General features: G+C 41.7%; 1 protein-coding gene across 2 annotated transcripts in view; it reads right to left on the minus strand.

The window, feature by feature from the left end:
- The window catches only part of rasgef1ba (RasGEF domain family, member 1Ba), a 111,081-nt gene that overhangs the window by 86,549 nt on the left and 1,920 nt on the right, over positions 1 to 22,612 (minus strand). The window contains exon 2 of one of the 2 annotated variants that reach the window (XM_076730107.1): positions 5,168 to 5,215. The exons of the other annotated variant lie outside the window; for it this stretch is intronic. Coding sequence (XP_076586222.1) covers positions 5,168 to 5,215 — 48 coding nt within the window. The remainder of the gene's footprint in view (positions 1 to 5,167; positions 5,216 to 22,612) is intronic. 2 annotated transcript variants of the gene reach the window in all.

A 22,612-nucleotide genomic window follows, 5' to 3' on the forward strand; every position in this document is an offset into this window, starting at 1 on the left:
GCCCCTGCCCCAGTTTGAAAAGGCTTGCGGAGCATGTGACTCAGTCCATCATTCACCATGAACCAGGTCACGAGTGAATCAGGCCACACTGCTGCTGAGTGATCGTGTATTTATAGCCAGTTGTGTTATTTTGATATTGGTCAGAGATTAAATACTGAAAGTTTCAATAGCCATGCAGACTGGTTCACCGAGGCCTTATTCTGATTATCACAAAGGCTTAGAAAATATGTATGCAAGTCTACACTGCAGCAAATTCAAATCGAAAGACTTACTAGACACGATTTAATCAAAATGCAACACAAAATCCATCATGTCTTACTAACCAATCAAAAAACAACAGATATTCTCCTTACATATTCAAAAGTATATTATTGAAATGCTGATTTTCAGCAGTAATTCCATTTTTCCTGCTATTATTTCTCTCTCTAAAGATGAAAAATGATAATCCACTTTAGTGTCAAACAACATGCTTAAGCCAGTTCAGAAGAAACAGAAGAGATGTTTGATTTATGTGCAGCAATCATTTCAAATCAAACCAGTGGAAGAAATAAGCTTGACTTCATCATAGAAACAAAACTCTGCTGAAAGACCAAAAGAGGACGCAAAAGCTCAAAACAGTGGCCAACATACAGTCTGTTGCTGACCTGTGCAAAACACAAACTTCTCAGGCTACGTGCTTTCATGTAAATTATAGTCTAATTAACAAAAGTGTCCCTGGTCCTTCTGCGTTGACCTAAATGCCCTCAACAGGCTCAGCCTCGCAGCACACCGAGGATCAGCTCTTTCAGGGGAAACAATCCCAACAGAAAGTGTTTGCCTTGTGCTATAAAATGAAAACAAAGCTGACTACATAATGTTTAAAATGAAAAATAATCTTGTGGGCTTTAATGCAGAGATGGCACGCATACTGTAGATCTGGGAGGAAATTAAAATGGAATTAGGCCTCTGCAGAAAGCCTTGTAGGAAGCAGATTTGTCGGTCACCCAGTGGGGTTACTTACTGGCCAGCCCATGCCCTGAATTAAAACAGCAGGATAAGATAAACCTACAGAAAAAAGACGTCTGAAGATTTCATTTGGCCGTATCACGAACGTTTCACCTTTAGCTGCATACGTTCATGCATGCCTCTGGTTGGTGTGCGGCACGACCACCACTGTCGGTCGCGTGTGGCACTTCACTTTCAGTCGCTAACTCACTCTGTGTATCTGTGTGTGCACGTAAAATGGAGAGTTTGGGAAACGATGATTCATCACCTCAATCAACACATGCCCATTGTTGCTTTGTGTAATGATCGTACGTCTGAAACAAGCAGCGGCAGACTGCTGGTCTGCAGTTTGGTTAGCACTGCTAGGCTGAGCCAGACGGATGTTAAATAAGTAAAGGTGAAGAAATACTGCAGGTGTCAGATAACTCTAAATAAATAATCAGCCCCTTTTTGTGTACTTTTAAGTTACTGCCACCAAAGGAAAACAAGCTTACTACAAATGTTCAGAATGTTACAACCACAATACAACCACAACCGGAAAGACATTAGAAGTATTCACTGAACATAAAAGTGCCGCACAGAAACATCACCAACCATCAAGAATGAAGTTCAGTGCAAGTGTCACACACGTCATATCACCAGGATTTGTTTAACAGAGCTATAATAGAAGGTTAGGATAGACTACACATGGAGACAAGGCCTAAGTAGGTGTTCAGACTGAAAACTGTCCTGCGCTAAAATAAAGAAAAAACACTGTATTGGAGGTGCTGTCGCAGTCTGAAGGCTTATTGGAAGGCAAAACATTGAAGAGCAGTTTTTAAGTACTACTCATTCTCATCATTTATTGCTAGATAAAGAGTGGAAATACAGTGTTTATCTACTTTTGCCAAACCCGGTTGTGTCTGCAAGCATGTTGTGTCAGTGCACTTAGCTCATTCAAATGAATGGCAGAGGTTGAAACGCGATCTAACTTGGATGATGTGGTACATGCAGGTGGGAGAGGAAATGATAACAGCAGCTGTACACACTACATGCATATTTCACAGACTAACAACAGCATTCCACCAGTTGAGAGGTACGCAGCTTTTTATCTGTTTTATTTGTAGCTTCATGGCTCTATCGATGTCCTTGCAAGCACTGCAGCAATACAGCAGCAATGAGTGATGAATCTTGTAATTTTGCAGGTCAGAGTTCGATCTGAATGACTTCTGCATGAAGCAAACTGGGCGCGATCAATCTGTGACAGGGAGCAAACGTGTCTCACTCTGTCCATTACTGAAATAAGTGGTTGAATTTTACTATGATGGCACCTTTAGTTATCCTGTCCAAACAGGTGCAACAAAGCAGGAGAGTGATGGGAGATGTCAGTCACTGGGACACATCCACAGTCCACCATGACAGGCGAAAACCCCTGTGTGAAGAAGCCATGAGTGAGAGACTTAGAGACAGGCAGACAGTTATGCTGCAAGTCCCACCAAATAATGAAAAGAAACAATAACTCTAGCAGGTGAGTGCAGAGCTAGCTCCTGTGGAAACAGCACATATACGTGTAACTGTTTCTGATAAACACCACAGCCTGAACCAGAGGGGGTGTCTTGTGATATCGACCCAGGATACGTGTGGAAAAATGATCTTCTCCCATGAAATCTTTTCTTTGTCTGCAGACTTGAGGTCTGTGGGTTTCGAATCGGTTTGCCCTCCGCTGGTTTGTGTTTATCGGACAACTTCCTAACAGCCGTGGAGCCACCAGTCGTCAGAGCTGAACAGAAGCAGGTCTGTATCCGCCGTTACGGAAAGGTTAAGTCCTAATTTTTATATAACAGCTAAAGCTATTATTATTATTATTATTATTTTTCTGTTTTTGGATCACAAACATGCTTTTCTCACTTGTGACCCACTAACACACAAACTGCTGAGAGACCATGTGAGACCGTTTCGTCGTTCCTTCTTTCCAGGCAGTTCTGCCTGGCAGTCTGTTATAAGCATGTAGAAAAGCTACAGGCATGACATAAGTGATGTAACAAGTGAATCTTGTGATTTTAGGCTTCGTTCCACAATGCACACAGTCAACCAAGGCCTTTGCTTGATCTCTTACAGGACATATGGTGAGCTACGTTTCTTTAAGTTGTCATTATCTACTTTTACTGGGCCATTGCTTTACTTTTTATTCATCCATTTAATCTTGCGTATGCAGTTAATCTCCATATTGGGACTTGATGTAATTTGCTTCTGTATTTTACCGACACTCTATCTGCATTCATTACCTCCCTCTTCCTGAGCCCGAGGCCTTTCAATGAAGTGTTACAGGTTTCTCTGCATCATGTCCACAGCTCATATTTGTCTCTTTTGAAGTTCATATTTCTTTCAATTAAAATATCAGTGTTCGGCTTATGAGCTAAGACCTGCAGAATAACATATCCTACATACAAATGCAAATGCAGACATTAAAGCTATGCAAAGTCAGTTTTATGCATGCAGCAGGGTAAAGCCATCTTCTTTGATCTCTGCCTCCAAACAGTCTTTGACAACTGTTATGGCAGGCCAGTCTGACCAATTTATGCAAGATGTTTAGTTTAAATATCAAAAACATACTTTAAACAACTTTTGGGTGCATGGCACGTAAAAACTGTGTGAAAATCAGTTTAAATTGATTCAATCCTCTTAAGAAAAATGCAAGCAATTCTGGGTGAAATCAGTAAAACCTGAACGTGATGAGCCTATGCATTGCTGCCTTGAGGACAGTTGTTTTAGTTTGAGATTAGTTTTAGATTAATCATTCGTTATATACAAGTATGCTGACAGCAGCATTGTCATTTCTGTAGAGACTGTTGTGAGGCCCGGCTGCATCTACTGAAAATGTTTACTTGACACAGGAAAACCTGCATTAAAGAATCTTCTCCTGCCTCTTTGAGCCGGAGCCCTCCTGGGGTTTCAGCAGACCAGAAGTCCAGCGCTGACCTCATGCCTCTCAAATGATCAATGCAGGGTGTCCTTCCTCTGCTTTGATCCTGGATGAGGTAACTGCAAGCGAACACCTCCAAACCCTCAATGCCCAGCGACCTCACAGGACCGCTCGGTGAAACACAAACCACCGGACTACAGACTCATTCAGGTTTGGTTAACACTCATTAGACTGACAAAGGGAATTAGGGGGAGAGTGTGAGATGAAAGATGTGTTTGGCTGCATTCTCAGACAGCCTGTGATCAGCTGGGAGACTCAGAAAGCAGAACGAGGGGGAATTAACCCATTACTGCGCTGAAATGGCCGGATTATTATTTATAGGTTGTGCAGTATCACATGACTAATCTTGCTTGGTTAATTGGCTCCATGCTGAGGTGTGCAGATAGATTAGAAATGGTTTGCAACTATAATAATGATCGCTTTGTGCTCATGAAGGTTTTCTGAATTTTGTTATATGATACGATAGTTACAAAGGATGACCTTGAACAAGAGAGGGTGAGAAGAGAGAGAAAGAGGGAGAGCGGGGGCAGTCAGACAGACAGAGAAGATCAAAGCAGTGGCCCCTCTTTTTCAGGCCTTAGAAGGGAGAGTGTGAGTGTGTGTGTGAGTGTGTGTCTGTATATCATCTTCAAAGACGTGCAGCAGTTGCCCATCGTCCCTGCTAACCTTATGAGGACGCGCTTTCCATCACTTTCAGGTGTCTTACATAGACTTACATTCATTTTCTGGAGACTTACCCTAACTCTTACCCGAACCTAAACCTAACGTTACTCTAACATTAACTCAAGTCTTCAACCTCAAATTGAATGACTGACATTATGGGGACTTGAATTTTGTCCCCATAAGGAAGGTGAGTCCCTGCAATGGGTCTCGGCTAATATTGCTCATAAATAATAACTTGGTTCTGTTGTGCTTTGTCACATCAGACAAGACAAATAACGATGTGTAACGCAGCATTGCACCTAAATCTGACTACACAGCGCTGGCTGTATGTGAACCCACTCTAACACTGCAGCAGGACAGACTTCCAGTCCGCCTGATGACAGTTATCATGTGATGTTTTGAGCCAAGTTATCAGCGTGCAGTGTTTTGTGTGCAGTGAGCCAACTGTTTTGTACAGTCAGCTGTACATGTGTGTGTGAACATCCTGTTCCTGCGTGGAGGACACAGAGATACACAACACAAACAATAAGTCATCTATGGTTTCAAGTGTTTACCTACCCGCTGTTTGGAGGAGGGCCTCAGCGCGAGATGGGGTTGAGTCCGATACTGCAGGGAGGGAGGGGAGACAAAACTATTACAGAGTGTCATCAGAGAGATTTATGATTTCACATTACTGAAAAGCAACATCACTCACACTGCAGGCTCACATTCTGTGCTGCTGTGGTATAACCATCATGGCTGACTGTGATCAGCTGAGACACATGTCAAGTTAACAAATTCACATCTGTGTAATGACCATTCTCAAACATACTGTACATTAAAAGAACTGCAGTCATCGATGAGGCTGTGAAGTTCAAAACACGCGACATGCTTCATTATATAATGCTCATCATCTGACGCAGCATGAGGCCAGAGGTAGCAGTGAAGGAGCAGCAGATGGGATCTGCAGTGAGGGGACCGAACCAGACGAAGTTTCTGCTGCTTTCATCTGCAGATCGTACACCTCCTGGAATGTGTTGAATTTAACTTCATGTGGAAAAAAAACTATTTTGTATTTCAGGCTTTGGTAATAAAAATGCTATGGACGTGGTGCCAGGATGACTTAATATGTTACATTTAAAAAAAGAGATTATGTCTTTCAAAAAATGATCCTTCACTGTATGAAAATAGAAATGAACAGAGGGATAATCTAGACTCTTTGGTTTTCGGTTTCTTTATTTATTGACTGAATGTCAGGGGATACAGTATTTATAACCCTTCTTTTGGGTAAATTTTGTTGTTAAGCTGCTCAATATGAACATATTGGAAAATTCCTCTGAATGTGGAGATTTTTTGGACACCAGCATTTAGTGACAGTGATTTTATAGGTTCTGCCTGATTCCTGTATCTTTGTTTTTAACTGTTTGGTTTGTGTAAAGCACTTTGTAACACTGGCTTTGAACAGTGCCACACAAATGAACGCTATCATTATTTTTCAGTGAACACTGGTGACACTGCAGCTTCACACACTGTGACTCTGGCTTCAGCTTTCACCCATGCTGGCGGCTGCCTGGAGGTTCCCAACAATAATGAGGCCAGACCCTCATTATCCCTCTAATGGAGGGAAAGATTTTGATTTTATGAAAATATAGTAATACCTGAGAAGAGGAAAGACTTCTCTCACAATAGATAATTGAGCTTGATTCCTTCTCGGTTGCCTTCACTCTAAGTTGTGTTGCTGCATTACCTTCACCTAAATGCTGCAAATGCAAAATGTAAATGGCTGCATTTAGGCTGCGAGCATTGAGACGAATGGAGCCATTAGTGGTATTTAAAGATGAACATGTTGAGAGTTTTTCAGAGGACATGACAGAACAACGATTCCTAATGAGTCTTTAAAAGGCTCAACGTGACGCTCCCAGAGGAGTTATTTACAGAGAGAAAACCCTGCAGAATGATAATGAGTCCCCATATGGGGACAACACACACACACACACACACACACACACACACATTGAACACTGATAAAGACACTATTTGATGTACAAATTCTAAGATTTTTACATGCAGCGCACGCACACGCATGCACATTTGTGCGCCTATACTTGTGAGGACCCTCACTGACATAATGCATTCCCCAGGCCCAGACCCTAACCACCACCACTAAATGCCTAACCCAAATCCTAACTCTGACCCCACTCTAAACCTAAACCTAAAACCGAGTCTTAACCCTCAAACAGGCCTTTGAAGGTCTGTCTGAAGATGAGGACCAAAATGAGGATCAAAATGTCCCCACTTTCCAAAAGTGAGGTCTGCTGAGGTCTACAACTCGAACTGGTCATCACAAAGCTTGATGTACACGTACATAATTGTGCACACACACACACACACACACACAGCACACACACCACCAAGAGCAACAAAGATGTTATTTGATGTAGATTCTTACTTTCTCTTAAACACATACACACAGACTCTCACACACACACACACACACGCACTCTCTCTCTCTCTCTCTCTCTCTCTCTCTCTCTCTCTCTCTCTCTCTCTCTCTCTCTCAAATTCAAACATTAGAGGATTTGATGTAAAGATTTTTTTTCACCCAGAGCACACACACACATAACCATAAACACACACACCTTCTACCCCAACAAAGATATCATTTGATCCAGAAAGAAAGCAGGAAGCAGCAGTAAACCTTCAGGAGGAAGCAGGCTTTTATTTTACGAGCTGCACCATCTGGAGATTTTTGGGGTATGATGGGAGATTGGGGTGAGGGAGGGTGTGTGTGTGTGTGTGTGTGTGTGTGTGTGTGTGTGTGTGTGTGTGTGTGTTGGGCAGAGGAGTGGAGTAAAGGTGACACTTGAGCAGGTGGTCATACTTTCCCCATATTTCTGCTGTACACTGATGTAGCAGGTTTCAGCTGACAGGTCGATGGCTGGGTGGAGGTGATTGATGGAAACTGGGGCAAAAAATCTATTTACCTTTGATACAAAGAGCCTGCTATCTTTTCTACTGGTTTTCTCTAACTCTAAGGGTTTTCTCAGGGGTGCTCTCTTTGATGAAAAGCTGAAACATGTTGCTGGAGTTTTCAAGCATAAACTGGTTTCGACATCTGCACTGGATAGAAAAAAAACAAAGAGCTTGTTATTGTCATAAATATATTAAAATGATCAGCCCATAAACATTCAGAAACTACAGCTCCCATGAGGCTCGTGAGAGCTGAAGTATCATCAAAGTCTCTCGTCTTTTAACAAGTCTTAATCTACAAATAATGAACGTCACATCACTGTGCTGTTAGAGGCTACACTGATATATTTAATTGCTCTTTCAGTGAAGTATGTAATCATTAATGAAAATAATGTACTGACATCCATGACTAATCAAACATTACCTTCATTTGTTGTTCGATGCATCTCTCCTAAAACTACTACCATTAAATAACTGTTGAAAAAAAGGTGAAATAGATGACACATTTAACAATGAGTGACCAGAGGGGAGAGTACTGTATGTGGCTGACAGCGTGCTTATTACCACCCTTTTTTAATCCTTATGATGAATTCGTTCTTTATGTGAAATCATGCAAAATGTGTTATGTCAAACACACATCTTCTTAATTCTCTCAAAATCAAAAGAGCAAACACATCATCCATAACTTATAATTCCGCCTGAGTGCCCAAGATCTCTATTCCACACCTTTACTTTACTAACATCACTTAATGCCTACGAGCAAATCAGTCAGTCAGAGACATGACGTCCACAGTCAGGAGCTGCAGATATGATAAGGCTCATGTGAGAGGATCAGATTGTTCTGTGGTCGAAACAAAAGGAAAACGTTTCATCCCTGGTTTTCACAGCTTCACACTTGTTTCGTTTTGTTTTACTCCGGCAGACAATTGCTGTGCCCTTTAGAGGAATATTACACTGCGAAGAGGAGAGCGTCACATGGTTATGACTGAACGTATCTTTGATTGGAAGAGAGAGATGAGGTGGAGAGATGGCAGGGCGAGGAAAATGAGAACGGCGGATGAGACGGAGAGAGAATCACCACGTGTCTTTCCCGTCTGATCACAAGCACAGCGGGACATTTTGCTTCTGACATTTTCGTTTCAGGCATCTCATCCATCTTTTGGGTTTTTGTCATCTGTCGGCGGCAGTTGGTTTTGGACGATTCGCGTCAAATGAGAAGGAAAATAGCCTGTAAAGTCTGATCAGTGTGTGCCCTGATGCACACAAGAAGATAAAAACAAAAGTAACTGAGGGACAAATAAAAGAGGGTGGAAGTGTTTGCTCATGATATTACAAAAGACACTTTGTTGCTTGGTTACTCCTCAACAGTGAGTGGCAGATAGTGCTGAAAACATCCAGTTTTGACAGTTGAGCGTCATCTCAAACAGCCAAAAGTAGTGCCTCTGCAAAATCTTTTCATTTTACCTCTATTTGTCTTCACAGGATGTTTGAAGTAGTCATTTGCAAGCTAAACGGAGACATATTGTTTCATATACTGACGCTATTTGTCATTAGGTTTGAGTTTAAGATGCTCCCGTCTGCCTTGGTTTCTGTTTTGTTTGTTGGTGTCCTGATGTGGTGTTTCTCCAGCAAAAGAGAAAGCCCGGACTTACATATACACTATAGATGAGGCAGAGTCTGGATCTTGCTTTAGATCAACTTTGGTGAACTCTGACATCCGTGCCATGAGCTTTGACGAAGCTATCATAGCTCATTAGCTGTGTTTTATTCAGGCCTCCTCTGTAGGAGCGTAACTTGCTCTGCTAAAGAGGATTTTAGTCACAGTCGCAAAGTCACAGAATCACCAAAACCAAAGCATGTCTTCCTGTTGGGAGTGTGAATGTGCACAGCAGTTTTCTGCCCTCTGTGGCAGTCAGGTCAGGAAAAAGACTCATTACAAAAGTGAGGCATGGAGGGAAGGTCACAGCGACACTGAAATCAATTGGTTTCTTTCTCTTGGGAGCGTGAACGTGTACTTAGGTTTTTGATACTGGTCACAGACAAACAACCAACAGATAGAGATGAGAACATGCCGTATCTTTCTTGTTTGTTTGTATTCTCTCTCTTCTCACTCAGACCATCAGACACAACAAGACATTCGGAAGGACACTTTCGTTTTGGGTATTTTTACGTTATGTTCATGGCTCCCTTTTCACCAGATCTCTTAGCGTCATTATTGTGCTTTACCTTGTGGGTATTTATGTTGGTGCAGTGGTTGATTATAATGGATGTAGTGTTATATCAATGATTTTTCAGATTGATGGATTTAACCTTGAACGTTGAACCTTGCTCGGCAGGTCAAACAGGATCAGTTACCCGACTCTGAATATTTTGGTTTCTCAAGTGGCTCATAGTTTAGCAATATGGTAGGACTACACACCAGTGCATGGAGGAAGATGATAATGAATGTAAAGAAAAAGACTATCAGATGGCCTCAGTTTGGGTTTACAATTGCGAACCTATATATATATTACATATATTTTCTGTTTGGTTCCATCAAATTTAACTAACAGCAAACAAATTTAACCCGCTTCAGCAGTTTGTCTGGGAACCTACAGCAGACAGGATGAAAGTTTATGTCCGTCATCTTGAATCAACCAATATAAACTACCTACAGTGGGCGGTGACCCCGGTGACCCCTCACTGCTGACCCGTTCACCCCTGCAGGTGAGCCAGTTCAGTGGGTCACACACTCCTCAGGAAGTGTGCTTGCCCGCTGTGGAAGGTCAGATGCAGAGATGTGTGTGTGTGTGTGTGTGTGTGTGTGTGTGTGTGTGTGTGTGTGTGTGTGTGCGCATGCGTGCATAAAGGTCACATGGGACCTCAGTGTAACGGCTGTCATGTATTAATGAGGTATGAAGTGTCAGCGGGTCACGGTGGTCCTGTGGGGGGGCGGCAGGTCAAGGTCAACTCAGTGACCTCTTAACAGTGTTGACTAACAGCATTAATGTCAGCGCTGATGCGGTCTGCTCACATGGCTTTATTGGTGTTGTTGGGTGTGTGTGAATCGATACAGATGTAGCCACAGCTGAGATCATACTGTTTACTGGAACAAGGCTGATGGGCTTCTTTCATACAGAGCCCGCCCAGTTCAGGCTCATGCACAGTTTACTTATTCCAGAGAGCTTTCCTTCATGTAGAAGACACTGTTTTCTCTGAATTTACAGACAATCTGGAGTCACGAAGACTCACTGACTTTTCTGTTTTTTTCTTTGTAAATCTTGCATAACATGCTGGAATATCTTTCATACATGCTGTAGCTTGCTGTGTGTGACCCATTTCTCTTCTTTCCTCTACTCAAATCAGGTTTGACAGATACGTGACCTCTTCTCCAGCACTAACGGGATAACTGTGTTATAACCTGCTTCCTCTGCGCGTTCTTCGCAGAGCTCTCCAGTAATTGAAACCCTCGACTGCTGACAAGAAAGACACGTTTGGGCGAGGTTGCACTGTTTGGCCAGTGCTTGTTAGGGCAAATAAACATCAGAAAATGGACTGTAGGCTTTACTCCTGCATGTCCACAGGTATGAGTGTCATGATCTGTTACAGCTGGTTGCAGTCTGTGTGCCGGGCCACATGAACATGGAAGTTTTTCTTGTTTTGTGCATCACTCCTCTCAGCCTTGCCTCTCACTCTGCACAACATTTGTTGTGAGAAAACACCCTGATTGTCTGTACTGGAACCCAAGATACTATTAACATGCACATACTGAGAAGAGCTCCCCACTGATATTGTCTGCATGCAGAAATGTATGTGTGCATATGTATGCAGTAGTTGTATGAGCAAATGGCTGTGAGTGTACTGTATGAGTGTGTGTGTGTGTGTGTGTGTGTGTGTGTGTGTGTGAGTGCCAATGAGCCTGTGTGTATGAGACACTGTTGTGTGCATATGAATGGCAGGGGGTGTCCTCTTCCTGAATGCAGAGCGCATCCACAATGTCTCATTGCTATTCATGTGAATGAGTCTCCTTGAATCAAACAGCAGCCAAAAGCATATTTGCACAGAGTTAAAATGCATGTTCTGCTGAAAGACAAATCTACCAGAATTTCCTCCTGAATGAAATCTGTCTCACTCCATAAAGTCGGCGAATATTTAAAGTGTAACTACTGGACGATCGAGCGAGATGTTCCCCCCGTCTTTACATCGTATTTCTAGCATATAGCACATCATCTGTCTGGCTTTTACATTCCACCAACATTACTTCTCTCTCTTTTGAACTTGAGCCACAGAACTCATTAAAAACATCAAAGCAAACTCAAAGCACAAATCTCCACCAACTCTGAGAAAGATTCTCAAAGTTGCTTGAAGTTACTGTAAGTCGATTTATTGATTCTGCAAACTCACCCCAATGAGTTGGAGTCCAGTCTTTTACAATAACTTTAAGACAAGAAACTGGAGGATTTTATGGAAATATGAAAAGGTCCTGCTGACAGTAGCGGCCTCATGGGTGGACATGATCAGCAATTTACATACATTTTCTTCTTTGATTTCGTTCTGCATTTTTTGAAGTTTTCGGTGCATTTCTGTGGCAGCTGCTGCTGCTAACTAGCCAGTGCCTTTTCGGTTAACACTAAGAAAAGCACAAAATCTCAAACTCATCCTTTTCTGTGTGTTTACAACAGCTAATGTAAAGGCTTTGGTGATCTACTGGTGATACCACTCAGATTATTAACAGAGATATAAAGTTTACATGAAAATGTCTGATTATTGCTATTTTGGCAGATGATTGGATGATTGTAATAACCGCCAGGATGCTAAACCTTAATGAAATTCTACCCCTCATCCTTAAACCAAGTCTAAATCCCTTGAGAGAGGACCAGACAAAATGTCCTCACTTTGCAAAATCCTCCCTCTTGACGTCTTAAACTCAGAGTCCTCACTAAGATAATATAATATATAACTTCAGTGATCCCATGCTGGGGAAATTGCGCTGACAATAAGACAGCACAGTATCACACACAGTGACTGGAGAGGCCCTGATTGATTGCATGATGAAGTTTGTGTGACCTTCCCTTGCAGGAGGGTCAAATAAATGAAACATACATGCTGTTGAGCAAGGCACTGGACCTTCAGCGACCCAGTGACCAGCAACGGTGACAGACTGATTATACAATAACTGACAGCTGCTGACGCCCCAAACTGCCGTGTGAAACTCCTCATTGCTCCGTTCCCTGCAGAGCCCAGCGAGGACTCCCAGTGTTTCCTTTGCTCTGCCCTTCCCTCGCTTTCCTTGCCTCCTTATCCACTCCCATGTCATGTTCACACTTATATAACAGGGCTGTTTCTGTGCATGTTCTACCAGTCAAGCAGACAACTGATTTTGATTTTTGACAGCATCACATACTCACTTATTAATTACAGCATGTGTTCTGAACCAGCACTACAACTGGGGATTAATATTTGAGACCTTTTTGCACCTTCAAGAAAAACACATCAAAAACAGAATTCTAAACCTAAACCTTACAGGTTGTTATTTTCACTCCACAGCTGCATGATTCTGCGACAGCTTTAGGCTGCTACAATGCTCTTACTTCATCCTAAATCTTGACAAAGTAAAACATACCAGCTGCTGATGCTGCAACTTCAACTTGAGAGATATTTTTACCATCGGTAGCGTAATGATTCACAGCCTGTCCTCATACGCAGGGCTGCTCTTTTCCTGTTTTCTTTACAGGCTCGATAATAAGGTAATGTAATGGCAGTTTCAGTGAGTCAGTGGAGACAGTCAATCACTCTCTGGACCTCATGCTCAGTTTGACAGTGAGCTGCACTTGGTTACATGTCGCACATCGCCCCCTTGTGGTTAAACTACCAGAGTGTAAATACACAGATGAAGCCAAGTTACATTACAGTATCATGGAGAGGAGAGCATCCAGAGAAAGTTGCTTTTCACTTTTATAATACAGTACACTTCAAGATCTCCTGCTATTCTTTTCATATGTACAGACAACACGTTGTATATTATAATTTACTGCACATAAGATTACAATAAAAACAGTCATGTTTTTAACAATGAAAATACTTGATCATAAATAACAGTTGTTTTTTTTGTTTTGTTTTGTTTTTTCACAACAGGGCTTCCACAGTATGTTACCTGTGTGTGTCTGAGGAGAAGTTTACAGCCTGTTACCATCTTTGCAAGTTTACCAGCCAGATGATGAATCCTGTCCGAAGTTCTGGTTGGCCGGTGTGACAGCTTGAGAGACCTGCTAATGATGGCTATCATATCCCAAAATATACTTCTCTTTAAGCCTTTAAGAGCCCCTTAATAGAACAATAATATTCAAAATTGCTTCCAATATTGCCAGTGAAAGAAGTCAAATGAGTCTTTGAAAGCCTAGTTTTTGGAGAAGAGTTACTTCTTCTTGAGTTTTATTGACTTCTGTGCAGTTTTCTCATAGCTGGTATCTAGCAGCTATTAGTGAAACTGTATCTTCAGCGACTTCCGGATGGGCTTCACCATTCAGCCGTGGTGGTTGATAATTGATTACAAATGGCTGTGGATAATGGGAAAGCTGGTGCTCTTGTGTTTGGCACATTTAGATGAAGCACAGCTGTTGGTCATGAAGGGAAAGGAGGCTCTGATAACAGTCTTCACTCCTCTGCCAGGACGGAAAAAACCTCCCTGATTAGCAGTTTGGTTTGACTGACACCTCGCTCTAAAGGGGCTGTCCGCTGAATAACTCTCCTCTGCAACCGGCTCAGTCCAGACGCTTTGCTCCTGATTAACCAGACTCACATGTAAGGAGACCAAAAGTCCACCTAGACACACACACAGTAGGTTTTCATCACTTCTGGGGACATTAGGTAGACTTGCATACATTTCTTGGAGACTTACCCAAACCAGAACCACAACCACTACTTGACTAACCTTAACACTTAGCCTGACCTTTACCTAAACCTAACTTTAGTCTAATCTTAACCAAAATCTTTATCCTAAAATTTCCATCGATAATACAGTTTATTATTCTATTTGATACATTATTAATCCATCAAACACATCTGACAAACCAAATCTTAGCAGCTAAGTCAAATCTTTCCAACTACTGCATGTGTGGCTCTGAGTCTAATTCTGCTGTGTGTGTGTGTGTGTGTGTGTGTGTGTGTCAGTGTGTGTGTGTGTGTGTGGATGTCTGTTTATATCATTACATGGTGGATCCTGCTGTACTTCTGGATCCTCCTCTTCACTCACATCTCCTGATCACAGACCCACAGAAACTTCTTTGCTTTACACACATTTCATGACAGGTGAGACAGCTGAAGCTATAAAATACACTGCAGACCTGCAGACATCTTGCGCACACACACACATTGTGTTTTTATCACTTGTGGGGACATTACATAGACTTACATTCATTTCCTGGAGACTTACCCTAACCCTAACCATAACCACTATATGCCTATTCCTAACCCTATACCTAACCTAACCTTACCTGACCCTAACCCTATCCTCAGTCTTCACCCTAAAATGTAATGATTTAAATTGTGGGGACCCACAAGTAAGGTGAGTCCCAACATGTGATTGTGTAAACAGATTTTTGACGTGAGTAATACATTCACTCACACACACACACACACACACACACAAACTGAACGAGACAAACTTCTGTCTAGACCTCTCCTCCATACCATGTTCACAACCAACTGCCAGTAGCAGCTTCCCCTCAAAAGTAGCTGCAGCCAGTTACTTCAGAAGAAGAGCAGTGCCTTGCAACTATATGAGTTTGTTTGTAGTTTGACAATTTGGGAAATGCACTTATTGCATTTTGGCAGAGATTTCTCATATGTGTCGATTAGCTTAGCTTAGCATCAAGACTGGAAACGGGGAAACCGTGAGCCTGGCTCTGTTTAACAGTAACAGAATCCACCTACCAGCACCTGTAAAGCTCAGTATTTAACATTTTTTATCTCCTGTGTTTAATCTGTGCAAACACTGAAGTGTATAAACAACATCTCACTGTACATATTAAGCACCCGTCATTAGCACCACTGTGACACTTAATTTCAAAACTGTTTTAATTATTCCTCATACTTGTGATTTACATATTTTGATGTTTCTCTACTCTCCTCTTTGTTGACTAAATGACTTCCTGTCTTGTCTTCTACCACCTGACAGACTGGCAACAACAGCACCTACTCACTGGTCTGTTCCTCTCCATCCCTGTATGCCCTTTACATAAGGCATCAACTTCCTGCAGATGGGGCTGTCAGGGTGATGGATCGACTTCCTGGGATGATGTCCCTCTCAGTAACACGGCAGAAGTGCAGTAAAACATAATCTGCCCCTCACTTCATACCGGAGTGTCTGTGTAGGCTGATGATTTATAGCAGAGAAGTTTTTACTCTGCAACACCTGAGAATAAAACAAACTCAACTTGTGACCCCTGAAGTGATGTGCGTGTGCTGAATGATGAAGTATTTCACCGCGTCCAGTTTAAGGCTCTGATTTGTGATTTGGGGCTAAATAAACTTCACTTGATGTACAGGATTATTATTATCCCAGTGGATGCTATGTTCAGGTGACTTTGTGCCATAACGTCTGTTGAGGTGCTACAGGAAAATAGCCCTCTCTGCCACATTTACAGTAATGATCATTGATGTGCACTGATAAATAAAGCTTTGATCACACTGCATGGCCACCTCATGCTCATTAGTGTGTTAGTCCAAAGAGGTATGCTGAACAAGCATTAATGTGAAGACTCCCTGTGTCCTTCAGACACTGAGAGGGGGAATACTGAAGATTTTTATTTGACCAAGAAACACCGAACGTCAGATAGTCTCATCCAAACTATAAAAACCTGACAGGTACTCACAGCTGTACTTTCCTCTGCCTTTCTCCTGAACACACGTACACTCTTACTTCCCCAGCATCTATGTTTCATAGACAGCGACATTCAGAAGGAGACAAAGATCAAAACGAACCCAAATGAGCGTGACATTTCCACAAATGTGATATTATGACACAGTAAAAGGTTCTAATAAAGCACTACTGGAAAATGGATGTCTGAGAGATATTTAGCTTCTCTCCTCCTCCTTCTGCACCACTCGCTATTTCCTTGCCTCTTCGTTACATTTACTCTCTATTTCAGCAGTTGTCATCTCAAACAGTTCATTTCTAATATCAACTCAACTTTTAAATCCTCTCTCCTAAAGTTTGCCTCAAAGGTCAACATAGTCTAAAGATGAAAGTAGCACAAATGAAAAGCATGCTGCAGCAGGAAGTGATCACAAATGAAAATAATTTCTAAATCTCTGTCACGTTCAGAGGATGCTGTTTTCTGTGTTTCTGCAGTTAAGTCGGGGTCAGGTTAAGGTTTTCTCTCCTGAACTTGTCGTCATCAGCTGGGAATTTGCTGACGTTGAAGGTAAACCACTGCAAAGAGAAATATTCTAGCTGCACAGTTAAAATGTGAAAAGTTTAAATTCAAAACCACTCGAGTGATGCGGAAACATCAATTCAAAGGCAGTTACTGTTATCTGAAGCTGCTCTGCGTCTCTGCCACATTCAGTGATTTCAGTGGTTGTCATAGCAATGGAAGCTTTTAATTTTTTTATTTACCTTGGCTCTCTTTATTCTTTGGCTTTCACTTCTTGCAAAACACCTTCCTCTTCTCTCTTTCCTCCTCCTCCTCCTCCTCCTCCTCTCACACAGAAACAAAAAATGACTGTGCAATGAAACAAACAAAACCTCGAATGATGCACAAAACAATGTTTTGAGTGTCTGTGCCTTCTTTATTCTCAAATACACTCGACGTAAAAGGGCGGTTGACACTTATCTGAATGCTGGCGCAGATAACACACACACACACACACACACACACACACACACACACACAGAGTCACTGTATAAACCACAGATATACGGTCACATCTCGTCATGAAAACACACACTGTGCACACACTCACACTGACACATTTGTTCGTGATCAGTAATAACTGGGTTGGGAATTATCATTTGAAGGTCCATTGTGTAGAAGTCAGTGGCCTCTAGTGGTGATGCTGCAGATTGCAACCCACTGAACAACCCTCACCTCACGATTCCCTGTGGTGTCCCTGAAAAATGCGAAACGCGCAATATGGCAGACTCCATGAAAGAGGACCCACTCCCTCTACAGATAGAAAGAGCTTATTCTACTGGACCTTCAACCAAGCGCATCTGACACATGTGCAGCCATCAAGTCGAACAGGTGCAATTAAGTAGTTGACAAACAAGATGCCACAGACATCTCATGCAGCTGCAGTTTCAATTGCTCACACGAGTTTCAATGTGCTGAAGCTGAGTGACGCTACGATCAATACAGTGTCATTTTTGCTTAAAAAGGAAGGTGGAAAAGCACCCTTATGTACGGCACCTCCTCACAAACACAAGAAACTTCAAAGGACCACGGTATACTGCACAATAGTTCCTCTGTCACTGCAATTTAACATTAGTGTCCCATCTTACATGCTGTAACATGTCTCTAATGATTTTCGTGCTTAAATCATATAACAGATTGAGCATAAAGTGAATCCTACTCAGCACCCAAAGTCATGACGGTATTAGTACAGCAGAAGTAAACCAATATACAGTATCATGAAAAGTATACAGTCTCTCAACTTAGCAGACCATTCAGGGTGAAAAGGAGAGACAAACTTGAGCACTGAATGCAGTGTTCATCTGGAGTGGTGTACATACCAGGGCAAACCCTGGTGGGCTGCCGCATTGGTGGTCGAGTGGACGGCCCAGTCTGTCTCTTTACCGGCCCTCTCTGTGTCATTCAGGGTGCATGTGTGTTCCAGGACTGGGCTCAATCAATCAAACTACTAAGCAAGCACCCAACCCCCAGTGCTGAATTTGTTCCCCAGTACACCTGTTCAGCAGGCACGCAGGATACAAAAACCTTTCACTGCTCTTTTAAGAAAAGAAAAAAATTCTCCACCATCACACCAACAATGTCAGACTCATACTTGCCTTTAAAAAAAGGGGGGATCAAAATCAGTAGCACAAGCAACAATATCTTCTTTTTATTTCCACACATTCTTCGTCTTTGTGAAAATCTGGCACCTACAACTGGACTACCAACACTTTGATCAGATATTCAGGTGTGTTATGCAAACAGCAGCATCTGATACCTTGTCACAGAGACATTGACTCAACTTGAGGCTGCAGTTTGTGGTGTTGCTGGACTCTTGCATGCACTGTGTGTAAATAAGTAGGAAAAACTATTCTAATATCATAGAATCACTCTAATGACACTACAGCAGTCTTTGTACAGTTCATTCTCACAAGAAGCAGGTTGATAATACTACATCACCAACACAGCACACAACCAGAGAACATGGGGAGCATGAAAGACGGTACTGCATTAGCATGCAGTAGCATGATGAGCTGATGCACCAAAGGATTCTTTTTACTCTAACATGTGTCACACTTGGCCTTGAAGTACAAACTGTAGCTGCAGTGAGATATTTCTGGCTTCACAGACACATTTGTGTTGGCTCTGAACCCACAGCACACTATTGTCTAGCAAAGCTGCAGTGTTCATCATTTTCCCAGATATATATTGTGTCAGTGTGTTCTTTCAAGTGTGTGATTGTGTATATATGGCTTTGTTTTTTTGTTTTTTTTTTTTAAATGAAAGATCAATTGAACCGCGTGTTTTCTGCTGCAAGAACAGCGTTTATTGCAGATCATAGTGAACAAGATCAGCTCTGAATGTGCATCATGAAAAGTGAACAATGGGAAGAAAACAAATGACATAAATTACAGTGTTTGCAATCTTTCCATGATAAGTCATCCAATTTTCGCTTATTTCCTAAATTCATTTATTCTTAATAAAGACCATCAGTTATTTTTTTTCAATAAATAATATGGCAATGTGAAAGACCGTGTGAGTACAAGCAGCAGAAAACAATTAACAAGACTTTGGGCAAAAAGGTTTCTTCTTTTGTGTTCAATTCATATTCAAGCCACTGTCCCCCATTTTTTACCCATAACCACTTGATTCATATTCAACGACATGCTCTCGCAGCCTTGATTTGTCACAAATAATTACAAAAACATATTTATTGGCATAAACATCATAAACAAATTAATCTCAACAGATGAAGCATTAGAATTTAATAACAGGGAACAGGATGCCCTGTTGCACTGAGCGTCACGTGTTTTGAATTCATTAACAAACAAACAAACACACACACACACACACACACAGAAAAGATGTCCTCTCTGGACCCAGACAGACAGTTATGCAACACATCATCCCCCATATGATTATATTTGACAGTTCAGTGATGCTGGATGTGTCAGAGAAGTGCAATGTGTTTTTTTTATGTGTGTAAGCATGTGTATGCATGCCTGTGCATGTGACTGTGTGCATAGTGTGCTTGTGTACGCTTTGCTCTTGCGTGTGTGTATATATATGTTTGAGATTTTGTACTCAACAGCTTTTCCATGGCAACACACCGAGCACACAATAGGCCTTCATGTGTGCATTTTTCTCAAACTTTCCTCCCTTGAAAACCACTGCTTTGGATTTCTCTGAAATTTGCGCAGGCATCTTTTCAAATGCACAGACAGGCCTTGAGAGTACAGTGATGTTAATCTTTTTCTTTGCCCTTTGAAAACCACATACCGCTTGAAAAATGAGCTCCCCGCCTTGAATAAAGCTTCGCTTAAAGGCTGCAGAGAAGAAAGAGAGAGAGGAGAGAGAGGAGGCCTGGCAGCAGTAACAGACAGTACGTGAGTGAATGACAAGTTCGCAGCTGAGAGGGAAAGAAGTTGAAAGAAGAAATGTGGCAAAGTGCAAGGATGAAAGCAAGCACGAGACAAAGGAACGCAGAGGAGGAGAGATGCAGGGCAAAGTTGGTGGGCACAAACTGAATTAAAGAAGAGCGAGTTTGATGAAACAAAAGCTTCCATTTTAGACAGCAGGATGCTGCATGCATTAAAGGAAAAGCTTCCACTTCAGCGTTGTCATGAGAGCAAAAATGTATCAGGAGTGACGGCACTGATCCAAAAATGATAAAGTGGAAAGAAAAATGCAAATATACGTTGTTTTTTTTACCTTAACTGATTTTTTTCCCTGGTTTCTCCTTTGAGACTTAAAAAAAAGTGTCTCCCAGAGGCAGTTACCACAGTTTAATTACAGTCTAGCAGCAAAACAGCACAGTCAGCCATATTAAACAACTGTCTGCTGGAACAAGTGCTAACCTTAGCTAATGTCAGCCGTCAGAGCTCATGTTAGGTCCTATGTGTCTGGATTTTGATGCATGTCTACTCATGCTGTGATAGCTGACATTAGCTGACAGTGCTTATCAATTAAAAGTTCACTTTAATCTACATTTCATGTGTTTATAAGGAAATATTATGAAGAATAGCTCACATACTAATCTGCAATCATCAATGCTGCCACAATTACAAACAGAAATGGCTGTGGGGTTTTTCATCTCAAAGAAAACTCAGATCAGTTGCTTCTATGGTGTCTTCCTGATGCACTGCCCGCTGCCTAATGTGCATCCATTCAATAGATTCATGTTTTAAGGTGGAATTGGAAATAAGGCTTTATGGAACTGTGAATCTAATCTTTGTCCCAAAGCCGAACAGAGCAGGTCATCATTTCATTTTCCCAGAAGTTACGATGATGAACCTCTCTGACACATTTCTGAGATGATTTTAATACATGACTCACACACAGTGTGTGTTAGGCAGATTGAGATGATGCTTGATGGATTAACAATCCAGTGGTGGTGGTGGATTATGGCTGCTGTGGGTGTACAGTTTGTGATGAGAATAAATCTAAAAGGTTTTTTTTTTAGAGCTGGTGTTATGCAATGCCTGTCAGGTCCCATTTTAAACAATGACAAAATCACAGACGCAAAGACGAATTGTTCTTCCTTTTCAGAATATTTTCATCAATGGGGTCGGACATAAATGTCACATTATTACACAACATCAACAACACATCGAATCTGTTTATTTTCTGTATCCCATCATGCTCATTTATTCTTCTTACTTCCTTCTTTGGTAAGCACAATCTGTGACTGTGACCTTTAGATTCATTAAATAAATGATGAGATGAAAACCTTTCCTGATGTGACAGAGAGGTGTTGACCAAGGAATTCAAAAAAATATGAAAAATGTCAAACGCATTGTGACATTTTGCACACACAGCACACTTTCTCTGTCAGCTATCCAAACTTAAGCAGAGATGCTGAAAAAAGTGTATTTATTTTTCTGCATTACCTTCTTATCCACGTAGTACTTAAACTGAGTATAAACAGTTTTAAAGTGCAGCTGTTAACCCACAGCACAGATCCACTGCTGTACAGTGTTGCTTTGTTTGACTTATGAGCAGTTTCCATACACATGGGATTCCCACGCCACACCGTACTGTGAGTAATGCTGGTCAGAGGCTGTGTGATGTGGGTTTTGATACAACGGTGCAGTAGGAGGCCTTCGATTTACCGAAACTACAAACCAATCCTCCCTCTGCAATGATAAAAAACTGCCCTTCTGATAAAAAATATTCCACATTCTGCTGTATAGACAAAGAAGCTTGCAGTCAGTTACTAATCTTGAAAAACAAGGCTGAATTTCCTTTGGCTGCATCCATCCAACTATGCAGCAATTCCCAAGCAAGTTAAAGAAAAGCCACATAATGTTGGGTAGCAGAAATTCTTCCTCACCCCCAAGGTGAAAACAGCACAGTTACAGATGCCGCTCTTCTTTATGAACATGTAAAACACATTGTGGTGTGGTGCATTTCATACATTCATGAAGGTTACTGCACCATCAAGGTTTTATGCAGGGCTGCAACCAAGGCTTATTTCTTTTGTCACCTGAACTGTTGACTGTTTCATTCACCAGTTTAGTCAATAAAACAACAACCGATTTGATCACTCGATCGCTTCGTTCAGTTCAGTCAAAGATTCACTCACTGTGTGATCTCTATAAACAGATGTCTGCATTTGTATGCAGGACAAGGACAAGATTTCAGTATCTGAAGGGTCCAAGTCTGAGCAGGTTTTGGTTGT

This window comes from Chaetodon auriga, chromosome 5 (genome assembly GCF_051107435.1).
Source record: "Chaetodon auriga isolate fChaAug3 chromosome 5, fChaAug3.hap1, whole genome shotgun sequence".
NCBI classification, from domain to species: domain Eukaryota; kingdom Metazoa; phylum Chordata; class Actinopteri; order Chaetodontiformes; family Chaetodontidae; genus Chaetodon; species Chaetodon auriga.